Source organism: Boleophthalmus pectinirostris, unplaced genomic scaffold (genome assembly GCF_026225935.1).
Source record: "Boleophthalmus pectinirostris isolate CB_2022bp ecotype Guang Dong unplaced genomic scaffold, ASM2622593v1 HiC_scaffold_7, whole genome shotgun sequence".
In the NCBI taxonomy this organism is placed as follows: Eukaryota; Metazoa; Chordata; class Actinopteri; order Gobiiformes; family Gobiidae; genus Boleophthalmus; species Boleophthalmus pectinirostris.
In genome coordinates this window covers 14,259,549-14,284,452 of record NW_026571473.1, presented here as the reverse complement: position 1 = coordinate 14,284,452, position 24,904 = coordinate 14,259,549, and the positions used below count along the sequence as shown (strand labels likewise).

The window sequence follows — 24,904 nt, the reverse complement described above, 5'->3', positions numbered from 1 at the left end:
ACTCAATGGCTATAGAAAGTTACAACCACACTTTGGAACATTCTCCATTGAGAATGTGATTTAAATAATTTTCTTCCTCTCAAAATTCTCTTCTCCGCTCAAACTAGTAAAAAAAAGTGAAATTTGTAAATTGCAATGGATACATGTATACTTGTGTTCATTTATCAGCTCAAAAATAAATTATAAAATAAGTAAATAAAATAAATCAGTAATTTTTATGCCAAATTGTAACATATTATGGCCAAAACAACAAATACAAATCTGGTTTGTGGAGATGAAAACCCACATATAGTAAGGACACATGTTTTTTTAGAAAAGCTTTTTTAACGCTAAGCTTACATTAAAATATAACATCAATATACTTACAAGCACTTTATTGTACTATATATTTTCTTTACCTTCAAACTCTGTATCTATTTGCTTGCCATGCCATGAGTTTGTGTGAGCGGCATGAGTTAAAGCTAATCAATAGTGTATCTGCCGTGACAAGCGTCTTCTCCCAGACACCATGTTGAATAGGATAATCCTGCTATTGGATCGATAGAGCTACCTGATGGATGAGTGCAAGGAGTGGAGCAAAGAAGCAGGAGCCGCACTAACACAGCGATAGAGAGATGGGATGATTCAAGTTGAAAACAAACTCCTGACACACTGACAGGGCACAAGGCGAAATGTCAGCTGGACCAATTTATTCCACTATTGATATTATTTTGTGTAGCTCTGAGCAAAACAATATCAGTGCTCTGATAAAGGCATTTTGTGTGTTCTATTTTCAAATACAAACACAGGGGGGAAAATCTGTTAAAATAAGTAAAAACATTTGAATTCAGAATATTAATATTTATTTTGTTTTGAGTAAAGAAAGAGATTTTGGGTTCAGTTGAATTATGCGCAATTGTATTACTGAATTCGTAGATATTTTTCTTACAATTTGGAAAAAAATAACTTAAAATTAATGAATTAAAGGTGCACTATTTAGACTTTGTGGTATGCAGTCTGCCACCTGCTTGTTATCGCCATGTTATCCTATGGTTTTAATTAATATGTCACACAATATGGCATTTAACATATTTTGGATTTTATTGCCAATATACCCTGAAAAACAACAAAGTATTCTAACTTTGATTCTCCACAGATATGACTTGTAACTTGGGAGATAAATAGGTTTGATGCCATACTTAAAACTTAAATATAAACTACAAAATCTTTAGTCTGAATAAAGCCTCATGTACATACTGTATTTGTTTTTGCAGTGAAGGCCCACAGCGGTGATGGGAAAGTATTATTTTGCTATAGCTTCATGTGGCAATACACAACATTTGTCTGCTACCTGTAATCTGACTACAGAGAAAATGAATGTCAGAGGGTGTGCCAATTCAACCTGTTTGGAGACTATGTAAACCCGCTGTGTCTTTGCCAGCTGTTGCGTTGCCATCTCTGCTTCCCTTCCAAATCCACGCTGTATCCTACCACAGCACCTGACACTTACACAGATGTGGTTTTAATAAATTACAGTCTACAATAAGCAGCCTCTTTTGTTTCGCGACTCTTTGCCTGTTACATTTTGCACCGCGTGTCGTCTATTCTGTGTTTCTATTCACCACAAACATTCTGCCTCAGTGGGGGGATTAAAAAATGAAAAGGGGATGCAAAGACAATAACACAACAAACCATGCTAACTGAAGAAAAAAGGAAAGACGGGGAAAATTTAACACACAACCTGAGGGCCTACGCTACCGTGTCAAATTGTGTGATTAAATACGTGACTGGCTCGCTAGATGTGAGAGTCGAGGCGTGGAGTCATTGCTATTACTGCGCCAAGGCATGCAACATTCACCAACACACCAGCAGACAGCAACTGGTTAACCTCTATATGTACATTCAACACTGCAAAAAATGTATCTAGATGAGTTAAAATTGCTTGAATTAAAGGCGCTGTACATGATTTTTACTGTCTTGAAAACATGACAAACAGAAGAAGTTCATTTTAAACAGTTTGCAGTGGTCCAAAGTAAATCCTCACTTACCTTACACATTCAGAGCATCCTAGTTGTGCACTGCAATAATTTTATAAGCGCTTTCCCCAACTTTCTGAGTATAGTTTTGTCATCACTGTAAAGTTAATTAGCATACTAACAGTGTATTTCCTGATTATCAGACAATTTAATGCTTTGTAATTAGATGTAGACAGCACATTTATTTTGACCTAAAGAGCTGCTTATACAATATATATGTCCTGAGGCAAGACGATTTTGCTCAAATACATGAAAAAAATCGTATACAAGCCCTTTAACAGTCAAGTCTAACATAGCCAAAGCCACTGAAACACAGATGAAAATACTTCATATTTTGCAGTAAACATGAAGAGGTAAAAAAAAAATCTTGCTTCTTATTCTCTGTGCACCCATATGTGCTATATTTTTTCATGGTGCTCATAAAATATTCAAACGTACAAACATGATTGCACGAACGGAAAACTCAATAACCGCAGGTCTATAGAGGAACATAGATTGGAAAGATGTAACTTTGTTGACTTCTTTCATATATTGATGTGGTGTAATAGCTATAGAATAGTAATCATACAAAAAATACTGTACAGTGTAAGATCCTTTAAGAGCTTGGAAGTTAGGTCCCTCTGGATTAGACATTTCCTTCATTGCTTTTCAAACCTTTTAGCACCTGTGTCATCATCCACTTCACGGGAGCTATGAACTGCATGAGAGTATCTAAACAGTGGCTTTAAAAATAGTCAAATATTATCTTGTGTTAATGGCAGTAGTGGATGAAGTACTCAATTTGTTACTCAAGTAAAAGTACACATACAGGGGCAAAAGATCACTTAAGTAAATGTAAAAGTATCACATGAAAAAAATCTACTTAGTAAGTAAAACTACTGGAATCCCTGTAAGGTATTTTCACAGATTTTTTAGAACTATTAAAGAATCAAATGTAATAGTTTTTATAAAGAATTTGGCTAATTTTAAGTGATTCAACGGATTTCTTTATTTTTCTAGATGCTGTTGTGATTGTGTAATTGGTTTGCTCAAAATTGGGACTCAAATTAAATATGCTAAAAATAAGTCTCAGCCATTTTAGCAAGTCTCAAGGTAGTGGCGTAGAAAGTAGAGATATGTGCTCTCAAATGTAGTGAAGTTAAAGTGAAAAGAATCCACAGTAAAATATACTTAAGTAAAGTACAGATACTTTACATTTGTACTTTTACTTTTGTCCTTCCACCACTGGTCAATGGCCTACATTAGTCACTATGCACATAACACAATTTGAATGAGTAATTGCACTAATAGGTTTGAGTGGTACTGATGACGATCTTACCCTTGCGTCTGTAACCTTGAACTCCCTCAGGATGTACTGTGGCATGTTATATTCAGCCATTGGATCCACCACAAAGTACTGGTATCTGGCTGAACGCTCTGCTGGCCAGTACTGATGGCACTTTTCCTGTAAGAAAACAAATCACAATTTTCACTTGGACATGTATTTAAATGTCATTCTTATTTTGTACCATATTGGAGTGCATCTTACCCTTCCCATCTCCCTAAGTTTGGTCAACATGACTACAATGGTTGAGTTGTTCTCCCAGAGCATTCTCCAGAAGTCTTCTGTAGTCTCGGCTAGAGGGCCTTGTGTTGCAATATAAGCCCTTTGTTGCCTGTATCAAAAGAGGAATAGAATAAGTGAAATATAGATAAGCATTCAAAATAAAACATCATAAAAACATCACAATGTGACAAGGTTTAATTTAATATCAACTTTACTACCGCCTAGAGGAAATTTGTCTTGGTCTGCAGTGCCACATAAGGTGAGACACCGCAGGTGATTTGGAAAAGATCTTTTAACTTTAGAGTTTTTTTGTTTTGTTTTGTTTTTAATAGTTTACACATACAATGTAAGAAAAATGCATTACATCAGTTTTTCATCACATAATCAGGAATTTTATCTTTTAAAAAGGGACAATTACAGGAGTGATTTTGGATTTCTTATTTTTATTTTCTTATTCTGAAAATTTGAAATTACACGTAAATGACTCTTTAATCAGGCTTAGAATTAGAATCTGTCAAAATACTTTAAGGTGTGATTAAAAAAAGGTATTTTGAAGGTACAATGTTGTGCTTTTGTCTTAAAGCACAGTTGCACTGTTTTCTTATCTGTTTTATAATGTTAATGTTGTTTCATCATCAAAAACATCCCAGCAGTGGTGTTTTGTTTCATTCAAACATATTTAACACAAAAATCCTGCATTTTTGTCTTGTATCCTGTGTCACAAACTGAAACCTTGTGATGTCATGTGGTAATACAGTAAGTGCTCCACTGTCTTTTTAAATACACCTTCACTTGAATCATTTGAATAATTTCAGAAATTGCCCACTGAACAAAAGGTAAAAGGCAGGCGTTAACTTGAAAACGGTTCATGACATCACAAGGTGGAACAGAGCATTTTGAGTGATGGAGATGAAGACACACTAATAATAAAGGATCACTCAAGTGTGTCAATGAAATAAAACATAACTCCATGTAGGCAACGACATTATAACATAGCTTAAAGCTCACAAGAATCAATTTTTGTCTAATACAGGACTTTAAAAGCTGCAAGACACAGAATTCCAAAACACAATCAGAGAACATTTGTCCAACATAATCAAACTCAGCACCATGAATACAATATTTGCTTTGTACCTGTATCCATCTATGAAACTGGCGTTGATGTAGTCCGAGCCTTCCAAGCCTCTGATTGGCTGCAAACAGACACGCGTGGTCTCGTAGGGCATGATATTGACCAACCGATTCTTGAACTTGTTGCAGGGAAGGTTGGCACTGATGAAGCGCGACGTGTGGGCTTTGGAGTTAGCCAAACGCTGGAGGGAGAAAGATGGAGAGATTGTGAGAAATATTCAGAGTAAGGCAAACAAAATGGCGGCACTGCAAAAGAGATGTCCAAAATCCTTATAGAACGCGTAGGATGAGAGGTGTGGAGATAGACTAAGATGAAAAGAAAATGTAAAAAGCTGAGAGTTGGGCAGAATTGAAGAGATGTTACAAAAAGGAAAGCCGAAGCAGCGATAAGAGCGATGAAAGGCAAGTGCACAGTGAATATATAGACCCATATTGAGCTGTGAATCAATGGAAGATTCAAGATTCAAGTTCAATCTAATCTGATGGGGAAGCTATTTATTATATATCTATTATATATCTATGCATAAAAAAAAAACAACTATTAGAACATGTATACTTAATCTGCTACTTTTGAGGTCTGGTTAGGTTGCTTTTAATGACTTGGTAAAATTTGACACAGCCAGACTAACAAGCCAACAAAAAAGACATCAAAAAGTGGGTCAACCGTGCCTTTGATAATGCCACGTTTGTATGTGTGCATAAAATATGGTTGAGAATCATACAGCTCTGCTCACAAAAGAAAATACCAAGTGCGCCAATTGAAGAGAGTGAAAATGTTGACACTTAGGTTGAATAATGAGAAAACCTAAGCCTTTATGTTGAATATATTGTTAAAAATGTCTAGTATTTGTGAAGACTTAGCCATATTGAAGAACTTGAGAGGAAAAACTAGGGACCAATCCCACTGAAAAACTACATATTTCATTTCGGATATTGTGAGGCGAATTGGAATGAAATGCTGTATCCGTGACAACACCTTTCCTATTCCCACAATCCCTTGCTAGTGTCCTCTCTTTGATCCGTGTTTCACAAAGGTGGCCTGGCAGAGCTCAAAAGCTGCACCATGGAACATTGCAACTGGGAGCAGGTAAATGTGCCAACCCTGGCAACGTCGAATTCAACATGGCAACCATTTACAGGGTACTAGTCAAACGGGATTACACTTAATATGGCTTTGTAACGACATGGATTTGGTTTGAAAATGAAACAAAAAACAAAACATTGCAAATGTAATGGAAAACTAGGGGAAAACTACTGGCTTTCTGGCATTCGGGGTTCATTTCACATGGTCAAATAAACACAGAAACACTAGCCTACTTAGTTTAAGACAATATTGGATTCATATTATAAACGATTGTTGCAATACATATTTCTAAAAACAGCTGGATGTACTAACTAACTATTTTCTCTGGAATCCTAAAAGAGAAAATCCAAACCACAAGTATCTTTCCAAAAGCAGGACTGTTAACAATTAAGCCACTGGAACATGTCTTACCAGAATAGTGATAGCAAGAATAGTTCAACCACTTTTCATTACAAAACAGCTTTGACTCTCAATTTAAGTGTCACTTTTGTGAGTCTTTAAAACAAAGACAAATCATGAATGTCATTTAATTGAACTGGGATCCCTGAAGACCATATGCTACTTGTTGTGGTAGTCGTGTCGTGTTCAGAAATGTCAGTAAATGCTGGATATGTCTTAATAACACATTTTGAAATGTGATATCTTTCTACAAAGAAATATTGAGATAAACAATAATATTGAAACTACCTTGCACCACTGACACAAAGCAGGATAATGCTATTAATCCAGTTTTTAAATAGGCAGTATCATTTAAAGAGCAGCAACAAATGAATGGTAAAAGCAATGAATGGCAGAATGGACCAATAATTCGCCATAGAAGTGATTTATTCAACCCTATACAGCTCAAACCTTACTTTAACACATAAAAATGGCAAAATCTCCCCACTATTGTAAAGAAAGAGTCAACACAGTACATATAAACGGCGCACTATGTAATGTTTTGGTTGGGGGTCCATCACCTGTTTCTGTCAATGATTATGCCATTTTTCTGCCTGGAATGTTCCACGCTAGTAAATGTTCTATCTTATATTTATTAAAGTACAGGTGGTTTATAGCTCACAAATACAGGCATTCAGTTCAAGTCTCCACAGATCTGACCTGTATCTTAGTCAAGTTTGGTCTCCACGAAGATAGAATACCTGTAATTTATTAAATGTAAGGAACTGTTTAAAACCATACTGTGAAGCATTCTAGGCAAAGCAAAAACATTTCCATGAAGACAGACGATCCACCAGAAAAGTTACAAAATGCACCTTGAAGCCCAAAAATACATTGTTCCAGCTTTCATACACTGAACGATAAGCTGAAATAGTAATTATCGTGACAGGTCAAGTGAACTTTTGTCTGACAGGATTTTCCACCGTCCCATCTGAACTACATTTCCCAGCAGTCCGGAGGCTTAACTCTGTATGACTCCATTTTCCCACCTGAGATCGACGCTGGCCTCCCATCCGGTCCCTGTAGAGACCCATTCTGTCGGAACGCTTCCTAAGTGCCACGTTAGCATACAGCCATTCCTTTGTTCATTAGCCAAATGTCCCTCCCTCCACTTGCCCCGCCATCCACCTCCATTTGTCATCATCAAGTATTAATTACTCCTCTCCCCTATTCTCATTCACACACACCTCTTTCACTATCCTCGTAGCTCCATGGACGTTATTAATCCCCGTTCCGAGTTTGAACGCCAGCTCAGCATTCTCCACGTTACAGATGGCGCTAGAGATTCCATCGCCGTTGTGCGCCAGTGAGTTTTAAAAAAGGGTCAAAACACGCCGCCACTATTATTGTTTCTTGGCAGGGGGCTGCGTTGATGAATTGCGATGGGAACATGACGGATGATTTTCAAAGTGTGGAGTCCAAGGTCAGCAGATACGAGCGGGAACACTGAAGGTAAGGTGTGTTTGGAACTTGATGATTGTTGAGATCTTTAATAGAGATCTATGTAAACATTTTGCATGACTCTTTCTCCTTACTTCCTTGCTTGCTTTGTCAGGATGTTTTTATAAGCAAAGCATATACGATAAACCCATAATGCTTCCAGCCAATGTGAAATCCTTTGTCATGTGCCCGCTTGATTTAACTCACTTTCTTTTCTTAAGCATATTATTCCTAATCCTCAAAAAATGAACTTTCAGGCTAATCATGAAAAGCTTTGATAATTCCTCTTTTCTTTCAAGGCGGAATTACTATACAAATTCTGTGTGAAATGATTGAAGTGGGGCATGTAGGAATAAACAGGCTCTCTTTCTAGTGCTGCTCTGTGATCTTATTACCTGGACAGCCCGAGTGAACTGACAAATAGTGCTAATGTAAATAAAGCCTCTTTAATCTATTTGCAACTTACCTGCAGCGGAGAGGTAATACATCTTAAGGAGAAGTGCTTTTATCTTAAATGGAGATTTAGGATTTTTCTTTGTAATTTAGATGCTTGTAAATTGATTTATAGGGTTACCCATTTTGACTGTCGTGAATGAAACAAAATAATATTAATCTTGCTATTTTGTCTCTTACCAATTTTGCTACTTTCATTATGTAAAATTTGACTTAAACATATTTTTTAAAATCTGTGCTATTATATTGTAATGTGAGAGCTACTATGTCAAAGGAATTTGACAACAGTTTAACAATGTGCAGGTACTTCATAAAATGTCCAAGATAACATTTAAACTATATCTAACAAAAACAAACCCCATTATTCTGAAAACCATGGATAAAATGAACAACTGCATTTTGCTAGATTTTATAAAATGGCAATAGAAGTTCAAATTTGCATTTCACAATATACGGTAACGGACACATATTTGTAGAGACATACCTTGAACTCTAGCTCCATGCCTGTGACGTGCTCGCCACTCTCCACCTGGGCCAGCTTCTGAATGTAGGAGTAGAGGCTCCGTGCAGCCACTTCTGTGTTCCCACAGGCCACAGCCTCCAGCAGCGCGTCATGTATGAAGCTGTACTGGTCCTCTGTCTGCACCATGTAGTTCCTCTGTGAGCGCATGAGTGTCACATGACCATAAATGTCCACTGTCTTCTCGTGCTTGATGCGCTCCAACATGGCGTCGATGACAATGAAGCAGCCTGTTCGGCCCACACCCGCACTGTGGATACAAAACATTTTGGTGTTAATCATTTCAACTGTAACACTTTTTGAAGTGCCCATATTACTCTATTTTCTGATGTATCTTACAATGTTATTTCCTCATTAAAAACATACTTAGAGTTGTGTTTTGTTTCATTCACCCATGTTTAACACACAAATCCTACATATTTTATATTTATTTAGTGCTTTTCTCAAACTGAAAACACTCTATTCCACATTGTGATGTCATGTAGTAATATGGGAAGTGCAGTGTGTTTTTAAACTTCATACACCTTCACTAGAATCATTTGGATAAATTTAGCCCTCTCTGAACAAAAGATAAAAGGAGCTGTTAATTTGAAAAGTACAGCTTCATGACATCACAAGGTGGAACAGCATTATGAGCTTTGGAGACGAACTAATAATAAAGGATTACTCAAACATGTGTGAATGTAACAAACTACAACTTTGGGTATGTTTTGGTTTACCTAACAACATTCTAACATATCTTAAAACTCATAAGAGTCAGTTTTGCATAGCATGCAGCGTACAATGCACATTGTGTTAGTCATGACAATCTGGCCTGTGTCCAATTTTCTGGCTGTACTAATGAAGCTACAGACTTTCAAAACAAAATGTTCTCTTCTTGCCAAATACTGATTATTGTATGTACCACTGGGATTGAGCTGCTAAGATTATCAAGTTCAATTCAGCCTGTTTATGAGAAGAGATATCTAAGTATCAAAGTTTAATCACTATTTCATCATTGCACTGTTTCTCCTTAAGACCTCTTACATAGCTGACATGTAAATTACTAAATTTATTTCTATATTTGTAGTTTTATTTGAATTTATTATTTTCATTTATATTTCTGCTCTTTCTTATAATGTGTGAGCTAATGAGTCCAAATAATTTTCCTTATGGGTCAATAAAGTTTGTCTTAGTCTAAAGTTTTTTTTTGTTTTTTTTTTTTACAAGAATAAGGAACATTGTTAATATAATGAGTAATAGTGTCTATTAATTTAAATAAAAGCAAACTGGAGTAAAATATACTGCACACAATGGAGCAAGATGATTGAAAGGACAAACAACAACAACAAGAACACAATGAAGAAAGAAAGTTATCATATTTCACAGTTCTCATCTTTTGTTTTGGAGTCACCGCAGCTGTGCTTAAAAAAAGAAAGGTTTCAATTTGAATAAGCCCTTTGAGAAAAGTTGCTTGTAAAAATAGGGCGAGAGAAAATAAGATAGAAGGGGATTACGGAGAGCCTTTTGACAATGAAAGTCGAAAAGCAAAATATGCCTTGAAGAAAAGATGATGTGGACGACGAAGAAAAGAAAAGGATGTCTGGAAGAATAGAAGCATGTGTTTGAATAATGTGTGTTACATAATGCGTGGAAGCAATTCTCCTCATGGCCGTGCTCACACAAACACTTGGAGAGGAAAGGCCACTCTTTGAAGTGTAGGTTAGCCTTTATGTTTACCCTTAAGTCGGGCTAAATCACAGCGGTGCAGAATAAGAGCCCTCAAAGCCTGCGAGCTGTCCTACTTATAGCCATAAACACATTAGCATTGTTATAAAAAAGTCCTGTTGGTTAATGAAGTGGCAGCAGAGGCCGACCTGCAGTGGGCGATGATAGGACCAGCGTCTGGGGGGTTGCAGGTCTTCACCCGGCGGAGGAAGGCCAGGAACGGGGTGGGGTACTCGGGCACGCCATGGTCAGGCCACGCTGTGAACTGGAACTGTCTCACCTCACGCTTTTCACTGGAACCATTCTAGAGAAAAGAGACAGAAAAATAAACTCTTGGTTATTATGTGTATTGATGGGAGTTAGAATGTGTATTAAAACTGCAGTTATATTAAAATAAGTGGTTGAATGGCTGTGCAAAAGATTGACATTCATAAGTAATAGATTTAAGACAATAGAATTCATTCACAACCCATCTGAATAATATAATTTAATTTTAGCAGCATATCTGTCGATTCCTATTCAAAATGTCAAAAAAGTCTACTATATAGTGTGCCGGCACTTATATGTCAGAGCTGTAACGTTCCTGCAGCTCAGAGACTCTCCAGATACATGCAACACCCACATTACACAGCGGTCTGTCAGCCTCGTCTCCAACTCAACTCTTGATGTTTCAAAGATACAAGCGGATCCAGGGAGGAGGATAAGAAGAAAGAAAAATCTCTTGCATCTTTCGGTCGTCCTCTCTTGCCTCAGAAGATCCTCTAATGGAGGTACTGTTTGCATTTCAATGCCGTGCTTCTGCTGCTCGGGCAGAAGGATTTTTCTCCTTTCTGAATAAATGAGTGCAGTAATTAAGAGCAAACTGACCTAGATCCTATTTCCCTTATTTTTGACATCCCTGCTTTAGAGCTAAGTTAAGGTAGAGCTTTGTTTGTAATTGGTGCTTGGGTGGTGCTGTTTTCTCCTTAAATTTGTAGAGGATTTAGATGAGAACATTGTGGCTGACTGCACAGCACACATGCATAATATAGAGGCATATCATGGCTGCTGATTTGCAAATGCACTGTGTCTGTTGGTGTGCTGGAAAAGTACATTGAAAACAGGTCAGCTGGAATCAACAGCACTGGAGAAGGTAAAGGCATGGGTATACAGGGCTGGATTCTCTTAGTAAATGAAGGAAAGTCAAACAGATGGTATGAAGTTTTGAGTTTTATCCTTGCCGTGTTTATATGTGCCTTGATGATGTCATACATGCATCTTAAGTACGCTGTATTGACCTTGTAGAAAGACATGATACTCCAATGAACTACACTTATGCAAAGCTCGACAATATCTGTGTACCAAAGTCAGTGTCTTTGCTGTGTTTAGATGTGTGTTGTTGTGTGAATGTGTGTACTGCCACAGAAGGCTGAGAGCAGTCTGCCAATTATGTATATTGAGTTTCTTTTCTGCTCACTTTACCTAAGTGCTCCAATTTGGCAGGCGCGCATAAACAGATGATCTATTGAGGAGGGGGAGAACAAGCTGAACAAGGTAAAAGACAGGGACGACAAGGACAGTGGCTAAGAGGGGTTGTCCAAGTACAGTGGTATTCCACACAGACAGGATAAAGAGAAAATGTCTGAAATACATCTCCATTATGCGTAAAAGCCACTATAAATCATGATACATAACATATAGATTTAAAGGTGCACTACTTAACTTTTCTTGGGAGGGTACTTCACATGCTAATCTCCATATAATATAGATGTACTTAACTGTTCAGCCTTAATTGTTTCGCAGTAAGGGATTAAACTTATCTGTCTCCATGGAGGCGAGCAGGCAAATGTACAGATCAGTCTGGTTAGGTTCGGTGGACAGGCAGGTCTGCTTATACCCAAGTGTTTCTGAACCATAACATCACCTCTAATAAAACAAAGCTGGATAGACTTTTAATGCCATGCTGTGGAACATCCCAAGCAAAGAACTCATATCTCCCTAAAGAGAAAAATATGCCGTACCTTCCACCAGAAAAGTTACACAATGCACCTTTAATAATATGTATATAAGGTTACGTTTACACTGAAATGAATCGCTGTATCACTGTATCGCTGTATCGCTGTATCGGAAATGATTTGCGTCCAGACATGTCATTTCTGTGTTCATTCCCTATCCACACAATAATGTGAAACCGCCTGAAACGCTAGACACATGACTAGGCTGACGTCATGTGGGTGGTAAAAACAAGGAAGCGGAGCACAGTGTATGAAGTTGCAGAGGCCGATTTCAAGCCAAGGAAGATGTCAAGCGTGAAAGTAGTAAGTATTTCTAGCTGCGCTGTTTCCTGTTTGTCTTTGGTTTGTTAAAATGTTTTCTGCAATAACGCCACATGACCAATGTCACGAACCCAGTTCGAATCAGGAAGGCGCACGTCACAGTGATGTGGTCCAATAAAGACGGCAACTAGAGCTCCTACATCAGCGTATCAACGTTTTCAGGCGTCCACACAGTGCTGGATCAGGTCTGTACTAAGATGAATTCGAGGGAGCTGGCGGCACCAGATTGTTCCGTCTCTGGAGCCGTTTTCCATCAGATTAGTGAGGATGAACACTGCATCCACAACGAAAACGCCTCAAATACATACTAGTGTGGATGGGGCCTAAGTATGTGTTTACAATGAAGCTTACCTTGTGCAAAGAGAAAGTACGAACGCAGAAAGTGGCCAATTCTATTGTATCCAGCAACGTCACTTGTGTCATTCCATAGGTTTCCGTGCCCCTACTAGGCCAGTACTGGTCACATTTAATCTGCAAGAAGAGAAAAAAATTATCATTAGTCCAGAATGGTTGAATGTGGTTATACATTTCAAAGATCTATTCATTCATTTTCGTTTCCATTTTTTGGTGATGGCAAACCTATCTTACAAATGCAAATTAGGAGGCAATTACAAGGCTTACAATTAAGCTTGTACTCTGAGTTAGAGCCTGTTCAAAGTAGAAAAAAGAGGTAAGAGGCAATTAAAGTAATTCCGTTAAAATATAGGATGGTGTTCAAACTAGAGAGATGTGAAGTTAGAATATCCAGGTTACAGTGTCACTAGAATACTACCTCACCAGTTTCCTAATGCTCTTATAGTCTGCAATATTAATGTGATACAGAGAGTGGGTGTAGCTCTGTCTTGAATTAAACTCCATACACCTTCACATTTGGATGAATTTCAGCCCTGGAATTTCCAATCTCTACTAAATATAAGGTAAAACTTGTCAATTTGAAAACAGTTTAATAATAAAGAGTTACTCAAATATGTGTGAAAGAAACAAAACACAACTCCGTGTATGTTTTTGATGTATTCTACTGAAAACTGAAAAAAGATGCCAGAGACAGCTGAAGTAAATCTGTATTCTAAATATAAAAATAAAATGCTTCAAACTGGGGAGATGTGAAGTTGGACTATCCAGGTTACAGTGTCACTAGAATACTACCTCACCAGTTTCCTAATGCTCTTACAGTCTCCAATATTAATGCGATTCAGAGAGTGGGTGTAGCTCTAACTTGAATTAATATCTTATTCTAAGCATGTGAGCACTTCCTCCTCACAGTGAGCCGTGCAGTTCTACATCTGAGAGACAACACCTGCTTTTGCCTGTCTCTCCCTTACCGCTGTCAGCGCACCTAATAAAGCCTCAGTCTATACGGGCGGTGACGGACTGCTGGACATGTGATGAGATGTGACAGCCAGTGAAGAAGACGTGCCTCTCTACCGGCTCCCGCTCCCATTTCCTGCTCGGCCTGACACTCAAGTTCAGCTGCGCGTTAATCCTGATGGCGTTTGACAGCAGGGAACGTGTATGCCACAAAACGGGATAGGTAAACAATCCGGCACAGCGTCAGGAAGACGAGCGGAGACAACCGGGGTGAATGAGCCTGATGTTGACACACGTTGGCTTTGACAGAAGGAGACTTGGCTTTTGACACTTCAACAAGCTCAATATGGAAAGTGAAGCAATATTTGGTTTGGCAAAGTGGGTGTGAAAGTCTTGAAGAAATACCTTTTTGCATTGAAATTAGGTCACAGAAGCTATGCCACTTTTCATTATGGGTCCTATATTATGCAAAACTGACTCTTGTGAGGTTTAAACCATGTTGTGATGTTACCTCATCAAAAACATACCCGGAGTTGTGTTTTGTTTCACTCACACATGTTTGTGTAATCCTTTTCCTGTCTGTTCCACCTTGTGATGCCATGAAGCTGTAATTTTCAAGTTAACAGCTCCTTTTACCTTTTGCTCAGTAGAGATTGGCAATTCCAGGACTGACTTTACCCAAATGATTCTAGTGAAGGTGTATGGAGTTTAAACCACAGTGGTGCACTTCCTATATTACTACATGACATCACATGGTGGAACTGAGTATTTTCCGTTTGAGAGAAGAACTGTTTTTGATTTAATTTTATGACATAGATCAGAAAATAGTGCAAAATGGGCCCTTCAAAGTGATCCTTTAACACCTATCTACACTGGTGCACTTTTACAGTTGTTTAAATTAGGGCTGGGCGACATGTGGATAAAAATCAAATTGTGATCTCATCCCTGTGTCGATATATATTTTGGTAAAATCACCTGCTTGTTTGCTTAATGTGCCTTCCACTACCCACTGCTCCTATGGTTTAACATCTCTCATGCTCTGAGTGAGTGAAAAATAGATTTAACCAATCACAGTGACGAGTGTCCTTTCAGAAACAAAATATGGCTTTAGTTACCTCTTAAATACTGTATAAGAGATACTAAGAAAACATGCATTGTGATAAAATTTAAATCATGATTCTATTCGATGCTCCAAGAAAATTGTGATATAATTTTTTAGCATATCACCCATCCCAAGTTAGGTAAGAGTAAGATGCTTATTTATCTTTACTTTAAATAAAACACCTTTTCCACTCAACAGATGGATGTGGGAAACACTGGTCACAGGTATTTCAGTCTATAACATATTGTTTTATTTTTATTTTTCATAAAGTTGAGTCTTCTCAGTGCTCTTTAAGTACCTCACCATGCTTCAAGCTCTACAGGGAATGTGCAACAGATTGTCATTTCCTTAGCAAATAAAGACAGAAAAACACCAGCAGGTCTGTGAACGCTCTCCCAGAGGATTCAGGGTCTTAAATCACAGAATATTAAAAAAGAAATCTGATTAGTGTTCAGCAAGGCAATGATAGGCACTGCGAGAATTATTATTAGGAATGTTCATCTTGACTTCTTAGTAGATTTATTAATAGATTATCTCTAACCCATATTTGTCTGATATATGAACAACAAATATTAAAAAGGGGGGGGATTACAGTTCTATAGGATATTAATTGCTAGCACATAACTTATTTAGATGTTACCTTTTGAGAATTTCTGAGAATGCTACAATAGCCAGACACAATGTAAAATGTAAAATGAGTCCCCCCTCCCATGCTAAGTCACTCCCCAGTCAGAGCGATGTGTAGTTCTCTAATGAAACTACTCCACATTGGATCAGGTTTGTGAAGTTGTAGTGTATTATTTTGTATCATGCTTTTGCTGATTTATGGAAAATTGCTGTGAAGGAGCATGGATAATGTAGGCTTGTGGGCTGAGCATTGCACAGAATCTTAAAGCTAACCGTAAGTATTCTAAATGGGCCTGGGAGAGATCGCTAGATTACTCAAACATGCATGGATGACATATAAAACCACTTCACTCATGTTTTTGATGATATATAATGTACCGTATTTTACGGGCTATTAGGTGCTCTGGATTATAAGACACACGTCATTAAATGGTCTATTTTCGAACTTTTTTCACAAATAAACCGCACTGGGCTTTAAATGAAACACAACAGTTCGATGGGTCAGTCGGACTTTGTTTGGCGCGTTCACGGTGACTCTGGGCTTTGTTCAATTGTGGCGTGTAGGGAGGGTGGTGTCTGGGACCGCTGAATTGTTGGCGTGTTCGCAGTGACTCAGTTGTTCAGTTGTGGCTCAGAGTGGCACATTGGACTCGCTTTTTCGGTTCATTCCTTCATTCCGTTCCTCGTCTGCGTGGAGTGATGAGTGTGGCTGCGGGTGTGTTTTTCGCTGCGCCGTCGCTGTCTGCTCCGTGCATGTTTGCGTGCGCTGTGGCTGGTGCGGCTTTGTAGTTTACTGAAGTCGTGCTGGGACACCCGAGTGGATTTGTGTATGGGGTGCTCTGGATTGCAGGGCGCGCGGTCATTTTTTGATGGGGTTAGAGGCTTAAGAGCGTGCATAATAGCCCGGAAAATACGGTAATATGACAGAAAGCTACATGTCTATTTTCCACAATACCCCCTCTTTAATTGATGTCTTTGTTTAAATTGATTTGAATAATTATTTTTTATGAATCACACCTCATGTTTCATTCTTGTTGTATTCTACTACTAGTTTCCAGCCTAGCAGCACAGTCTGTGTTATGACCAGTGCTGCAGCCACCTACCCGTGACTTCTCTTCCAGTCTGGTCATCATCACCACAGTGGCAGCCCTCTGTTCCCACACCATCCTCCAGAAGTCACCAAAGGTCTCTGGCAGAGGACCTTGTGTAGCGATGTAGGCGTTCTGCTTTCTGTAGCCGTCAATGTAGTTGGCGTTGATGTAATCGCTGCCTGTGATCCCTGGTGAGCAAAAAGCAAAGGTTAGAGTTTATGTTTTTTACACACATATCCTGGTAAACTGACAGCGCTCTGTTTGTGTCAACTGCTTAACAATTCCCACTATTCACACGCTTGCACTGATCTCCAATCAAGGGAGGTGTAAAAATTCAAGACTGAAAATTATTTTTCACACCATTTTCTGTTAAAATGGGTGAAAATTGGCAATAGGAAATTTGTTAAAACTAAGACTGCCCAGAGAGGTTAGGGCAAAGTGAGACTGTAGTGTGATGGTTTAACTACAGACTACTTGCTAAAAAGTAAAATATGGATACTATAATTACAATTTACGATACGTGTTAACTAAAGTATAAAACGATGCAAAAATAAAATGGTGTGATTGAATGCCCTGGCCTCCGATATAGTGAAACTACCATTCTAAAACCTGCACTAAACGAAAAAGACCATAAAGGAATACGTTGTAGTTATAATGCCCCGAAAATGTCAAAGTAGCAAAGAAAGTACAAAAAAAATAAACTTTAATCAGTGAGGGAGTGTGTCTGTGAGCACTTAAACCCAAATTGGTATGATTTAGTTAGCGTCTTATACATAATGAAATGTTTATTGTTGCACATTTTGGTCTTCATAAATAGCTTTCTCATAACTTCCTCTGATTTAAAGGTGCATTGTGTAACTTTTCTGGTGGAGGTCCGTCACCTGCTAGTTTGTATGGATATGTCATTGCTCTGCCTGGAATGTTCCACAATATGCCATTAAACTACCTTACATTTCCATTACATTACATTACTCCACCAGAAAAGTTGCATAATATACCTTTAAAATGTCCTGAAAATTTCAAAAAATACAAAAAAAATCTACTTTAATCAGTGAAGGAGTGCATCTGTGAGCACTTAAACCCAAATTGGTATGATTTAGTTAGCGTCTTTTACACAATGGAAAGTTTATTGTTGCACATTTTGGTTTTCATAAGTAGCTTTCTCATAACTTGGTCTGATTTAATAAACCAACACAGCACTCTTTTGGATCCCCACCAAACCTTTGTGATTCCCTATAGTTTATTGGTCCAATTTGTTCCCTATCACAGCATTCTTTGGTGCAGTTCTATCATGTTTCTCCGGCTCTGTGGGTCTTGGTTGCCTGTCGATTTGGCACAGCAGCTGTATCTGATTTAGCTCCATGGTTGAGGAGTGCACACCGAACGGGGGACAGAGAGGAGTAAATCAGCCTCACACACACAGTGGCGTCTGCTGTCCCACTGTTACCACACACCTCTATTACACACTGGATATTGATACTTTGCAGCTGATATCATCAATATTCCTTGGGTTGTAAAGCTAACTGTAAGCACTGCTCTGTTAGAAGCTCTGTTACCTAAATTAAACATAATCTGATCTTTATTTTAACCCAGTCTGACCAGAAAGAGCTGACTTAGTTGGAACTACAACAGGTGAGATGATTTGTGCTGTTAAACAAGTCTTTCTCATGTAAAATGAGCATTAGCCAGCAGTTTTTCAATTAGTCGCTGTCACCTTTTTGTTGTGTTTTTGTTAAACACCTAAACAGGACCATGAACACTATTTATCACAAACTGATGAAAATTTGTTGTTTAAATCCATTTTGTTTTGTGTTTTTTCTTGAGTTTTCAGACAATCTGCATTCACGTTCGCAAATGTGAGCATTATGCCACCATGGTAACTGACGTAGAGCACCCCCACCGTGGTGTCACTGCAGTATCAATTCAGAACAGACAGGAACCCCTCTGCTTTTTGGGTAGGCAAATTTGTCTGTGATAAATCGGACTGCATGTAGCTATCAAAGTACTTTTCGGTATTCTTTAATGCATCTGATGCTCTTGCAAAAGCCGAAATGTGTAGCTACTTGTAAGGATCTCTTTTGGTACGCTGGTGATCAAAAGAGAACAAGCTTTTATTCCCATCATGTGGTCCCAAACTGTCATCACGCTTTAATCTAGTGCTCGAAAAAGTTAACACTCGAAGCTACAAAGCAGGACGCCTGGTATTACCGCACTGCAATGATCCTACAAGGAATTCTGAGATCCGGTCAGTCAACAGGGATTTGGAGGTGAGGTTGGGACACTGAGAGACCAAATAAGGATGGAAAGATTTGCCTCATTTAACTCGGCGGAGGATGGCTACTAACTCATGTTTATTGTCTATGCAATGTTACCAACAGTAAACTACAATGATGGGTAGTGTTGACAAAAAATAAGAAGTAAATATTTGGGGGGATTGAACAGATAATAAACAGATAATACTTACAATCACCAAGAAACGTGTTAGAACTTGTCTATTAATGTTTTGGTTAAGGTTCAAGTTCCACACTTAAGTACAGAAATATATCTTATTTGGACGAATGCATTATACGTTTCTGTTCATTCTATCTTTATATATGAATAAATTAAAAGCACCATGACAGCTAGCATATTGCCAGCCCCTAAAATAGTACTTGCAGCAGAAGGTGCAACTGCTTGTTTCCGTGAATACTGCCTGCATGTTCCACAGTAGTGCATTCATTTATTTGACGAAAGCAGGCAGCGACACCAGGCCAATTTACCGGTCAGATCTATGGACAGGCAAACTCACTCACACTAAGAATGTAGTTTTTAAGGTACTTTTGAGTAATAACAACAGAAATAAATACAAGACGAATACATTTAAGGCCATACTGAAGAGCATTTCAGGTAAAGCAATAACATTTCCTTGGAAGCAGGCATGTGTAAGACCTCCTACGATAAAAGTTACACAATGCACCTTTAAGAGAACTGATACATGAGGTGGAAGAGAGTGTTTTCCTTATGAGAGAAGATCTAAATGTACAGGGGTTGTAGATTATAACATACAACATTATAATATAGATCAGAAAATATCTTAAATATCGTAATATGGGCCCGTTTAGAGAACTGATGCAATTACTGTTATTTGTTTTTAAAATTTAACATTGGCTCCTACCCAATGTAAACTCTCCAAAAAGTGTACAAGTACAAAAGTTGTTTCTGACAAAGTGCTCCAGCTCTGTAAAACCCTCTAATGTCGTCTTTGTAAACAAGATAATGCGCAATAATGGTGTGTCTAACAGCGAACATCTGACAGCGATAAGGCGCTACATCAGCCGTCTTCATTTAACCAAACTTCACTATCCCTCCCTCCTCTGTCAAGGACTCCTGCCTGGGCTTCATCTGCACGCACCACGCACCTCTTTCCATGACTGGCACTTCCTCACTCCAGCGACAGACAATGAAACACTTGACTGGGCTAATTTAAGAGAGAGGGGAAGATGCATAGAGGACAACAAGCAAGGTGGAGAGGCAAAATGAGATAGCGTGTAGGGGAACAGAAAAAATAATTAAAGCTAAAATGGAAATAAGGAGGAAAGGAGAGAAAAGGGGAGGCAAATGTAATTAAAACGGATACCACGTCTCGCAATCCGACTGAGGTGCCTTAGTCATAGCTAAGTGAACAGAGGATGGCGGAGTGCATGAATTGTTCTACTGCTGAGACTAATGGCAAAATCACTGCGGTGTAAAATAGAAATTTCAGACTTGATTAATTTATGTATTTATGGACGAGGTTGCGTTTTCCTTCTTCTCCTAAGGATAATTTGGTTAAGCGTGTTGTTGCGCTCACAAATTGGCCTGACTTTTGTGAGAATCTGGTGGAGGCACTCGAAGGGGAGAACAGAGGAGTTGTGAATCAGGAGCTGGATGTGGAGCGGCGTTGCCAGAACAATGTCATTGCTGAAGGCTGACTACTGCTCTCTGTGTCACTGGGGATTTAGGAGACTGGGAGAGCCTCGTGAAAGTAGGATATTTAGTACAGTTAAGGACGAGTAGATTTGATGAGACAATTGGGATGGTGCAAAAGTTGAATATACCTTACTACAACTACTGCTGCTGCTACTTGTACAACTACTTTTACAACTACAGCTACTGTACATAATGGCCTGCACTATACTGTTGAATGAAGAATGCAATTTCCAGTTGAGTTTATTCATATGTCAATTTGCTGTTCTTTGAAATATATTGTTAAGAATAAGACGTTTAGATTACATTACTTTGATATTTAGATTTTTTTATATATATATTTTGCATCCTCACCACACACCATGTAAAAAACTGAGATTAAACCAAGACTACAACCAATGAAGTGTGAATGTTACCTCTGTATTATTTATTATTTATTTATAGTGGTAGACAGGAGTTTAAGAATTATAATAGTACCAATAGTACCAAACCAGTAGTAATATCAGTAACAACACTGATAGTCCTAGTAGCAGTAGACACAAGAGTAGTAGTGGTGGTGATAGTAGTAGTATTGACAGGAAGCTCTACTTTGTACATCCACTTGAGTCATCCTACTTCCATGCAGTTTATTTTCACTTGTGCGCACAATTGGAGTTTTCCTTCCACCTCTAACTACAAATGACTCAGGCCAGTCCTACACGTTGTTTTGATCTGTGTGTGGATCCACTAGTCACTGGAAACAACTGCAGTGAACTGAATCTGAACCCCACTTAGTGAATATATATCTATATATTTGTGCGTTATGGTGCAATGAGTCAGACACACCACTTGCTATTATGCTTGGTGCTTACTTTAACAATTTTATCTTCCGAATCTAATCTAATACATTCAACTTTCAAATTACCTTGCAGATGTGATAACTCAGTTCTCAGCAACTTTTTACATTATGTTCAAAAACTGTTTACACTATGTTCAAAAAGAAATACTATAACATTTTCTCAAATACATTTTAAAATATTGTGTAATGTCTCTTTCAGTATTGCTATTGACGTTATTGTACCAGTACAGCAGTAGTAGTAAAAGTAGTATAGTGTAGAAAATTGCATTTTAATCTTTAAAAATGGCCTTGTGGTATTGAAATCTGTGTCAGTATCATGTATCAAGCCTTATCTTTGGTATTGAAATTGAGTTTGAAATGATAAACACTTAACCATATAAAATGCCATATAGCTGCATGGTAAGGCTTTTCTATTTGACAGTAGCTTCAGATACCTGCATTTATCTATAAGGAGAGTTTCACCGGCTGCAGATAAGAATGCCTTACCTTCAATGGGAGCCAGGATGACGCGCGAATGGTCATAGGCGATGACGTTTGCGTAACGATTCTTCGGCTTGTTCACTTCCAGGTTGGAATGCTCCCAGGTGAACTGCTGACCTGGATCGATAGACTGACAGGGACAAAAAAAGAGGAAGAAAAAAATAAGAATCAGTAATAGTGGCTCAAAACAAAACATATTACCAAAAGTAATTTTCCAATTAAGAAAAATACAAAAGAGAAATGGGTACACTGCTCAGATTAAACACATGAAACAGCTGTACATATTGCTATATCAAGATCAATAATAGAGTGTAGCTAATGCATAATGGCTCAGAACAATATTGATGGAGGTGGCAGCTTTCTTTGCCTGGAGCGTGAAGAAACGAACACGCTCTCGCTGCTACCCCCTTTTACATTCTAAGGATTACGTATAAATATTCAGATGCCTTGTCAGGTTTATTTACTATTCCATTACCATTCATTGTTAGCTCGTAGGCGTTGGTGTGCGGACTTGGACTGTGAGGGAGTTTGCATTGAGCGTTGGTGGGGAGAGGGGCAGCTTGGATAGAGGACATTAGGGCTAGATGAAGTCCAACTGGAAACCCGAGTGGACAATTTGCATCTAATCATTACAACAATCAGGCTTTTCCCTCCATTTTAGCCTCCATCTATTCCCTTTGGCACAATCGCTCCCCCTCTCCCTCTCTCTCCTGTTTTGGTGCGCTTGTTTTCCTTATCTGGATCTGCGGATCATCTCCTTTTCAAAGGCAGCCATGTCCTTATTTCTTCCTCACTATCTCATCTCTATCTGTCTCTGATGTTTGCACCACTTCTCTGCAGCTCGGTGAAACTACGCTTGCTTTTTATGTAGCTTACTTTGAAAGAGAATTTGGGTCAAACCAATAAAATAGTAGGTATATACTGTAGTGGCTCATAGTTCAATAAATACCATAAGCGTTAATCAGGTCTATATAATCAATCAGGATATTTCAATACAATTATGTCAGTTGTCAGATACTATTGATTTGTTCATTTGATGGAACTTGTGTTTTACTCAAAATGACTTCAGAAGATGGTACCAGAGTTGGCCATAATATCAATACCTAGATTTTTCTTATATCAGTACAAAACAAGTATTGAAACTAGATACATATTTGTGTAGGTATTTGTAGTGATGGAAATGTCATAAACAGGACAGAATGTAACCTTTTCAGAATGGACTTTATCTAGTAGTATGTAAGACCCAATAGTACTACAAAATGATACCATGGTGGACAGGAGCCTTGAAAACATTCCTTAAAAAGCAATATTCCTGCTATTAAGTTTTAATCTCTTTATTCATACTTTAATCATTGTTGTTTTTCTTTTGCTATAGCTTTACACTGTAGAGCTTTGAGATTCACCTTTTGAGATGCTTTCAAAAGTAAAGTGCATTATAAATAAAATGTATTATTATGATTATTATGATTATTAAAATAAGGTACTTTGGGTTGCAAATTACACAAGCTGAATAGAAAAACTGTTTATCCTAATTATTGCGGTGTCAAATCAGTATCAAGTAATGAGCCTTTGCTTAGTATCAAAATTGAGTTTGACGTTTGTGTAACATGACAACACTAGATAGTACAGCCTGTTGGTTTTAGTAGTCATTTAAGAAGGGAGTATTTTGATAACTTGCAGATTTATTTATTTACTTTCTCTGAAGAACATTCTGCAGTACTTCTCTGTTCATCATAACACACCATTTTGCTGATTATAATTGCTTAAACTACTGAAATGAGATTCAAAATTGATTTTATCCAGAGGACTAACGTAAAATAAAGTCCATCCGGGAATGCACTTTTTTAAGCCCTAGACTCCAAAAAGTGCCAGAAAGTGTTTTGAAGCTCCTCCAATCTCCCAGCCCTGGTTTGTATGTGCAGAAAGATTGAGGTCACTTCTGGGAGACATCAGTCAGTCTGAAAATTAAGACCAGCGTATGAGTAATATTTGCTTTGCGCGTGTAGTACCAAATTCTGTGGAATAACTTCGACCGGGAATAATTTTCAATTTGCTTGAATAATGCATCAATTTCTCCTGCCTGTGATGAGAGAGCTGGGGCCATCACGGAGCTTTGACTGAAATTGCTGCTAACTGCTTGACATTTAATGAATATATGGCATCCCAGGTGAAACAGACCCACCAATGGAGGATTGTGCCCAGTGTGAAGTAAAATATGCCCTATCATATACTTCTAAAGAAATAAACACTAGCAGCATTTTCAGAAATGACTGTGATAGCAGTATTGGCAAGCTTTGTAGATTTTATTAAACTTGCTTATTTGAGTAATGATATTGAAAAGAATACATACATAGGTCCAAACAGTTTCAGTGTAAGTTTTGAACGGCTTAGTAGAAGATCAAGTGGTAAGATTTAAGAAGAAGTACTATTAATTTGAGGTGTAGGTTGCATTATATTTTTTGAAAATGTTATTGTTTTAATCATCATTATGGTATCAAAATCAGTATTGAATATCGAGCCTACTTCATATCAAAATCGAGTTTGAGCTTTAATACTGTGGTGATGTCATCTGAACAGAAGTGCACTGCATGAAATTATGGGCTTCAGCTTTCTCTTATAGGCAACATTTTGAAGAATCTTTACCATTCAAAAGATAAGTTACTTAGATTCACATTATTGATGGCAACAGTCCTAATATTTTCAGCATTTTAAGTATTTAAGTAAGTATTGACAATGCAGCAGTAATAAGTACAAATGTTTTAGTAGATGCAGTAGAAGTTGTAGTATTATAATCTGTTCATGGGTTTCTGCTTCCTGTCATATATATTGATATTGGATATATATTGATTTTAAATTGTTGGCAT

General features: G+C 38.0%; 1 protein-coding gene across 1 annotated transcript in view; it reads right to left on the bottom strand.

The window, feature by feature from the left end:
- The window catches only part of ptprsa (protein tyrosine phosphatase receptor type Sa), a 250,934-nt gene that overhangs the window by 11,443 nt on the left and 214,587 nt on the right, over nucleotides 1-24,904 (bottom strand). Inside the window, exons 23-30 of the mRNA XM_055164546.1 lie at nucleotides 22,047-22,170; nucleotides 16,790-16,965; nucleotides 13,001-13,120; nucleotides 10,484-10,638; nucleotides 8,592-8,877; nucleotides 4,696-4,874; nucleotides 3,544-3,670; nucleotides 3,334-3,459 (exon numbers count right to left, since the gene is read on the bottom strand). Of these exons, the coding sequence (XP_055020521.1) occupies nucleotides 3,334-3,459; nucleotides 3,544-3,670; nucleotides 4,696-4,874; nucleotides 8,592-8,877; nucleotides 10,484-10,638; nucleotides 13,001-13,120; nucleotides 16,790-16,965; nucleotides 22,047-22,170 (1,293 nt within the window). The remainder of the gene's footprint in view (nucleotides 1-3,333; nucleotides 3,460-3,543; nucleotides 3,671-4,695; nucleotides 4,875-8,591; nucleotides 8,878-10,483; nucleotides 10,639-13,000; nucleotides 13,121-16,789; nucleotides 16,966-22,046; nucleotides 22,171-24,904) is intronic.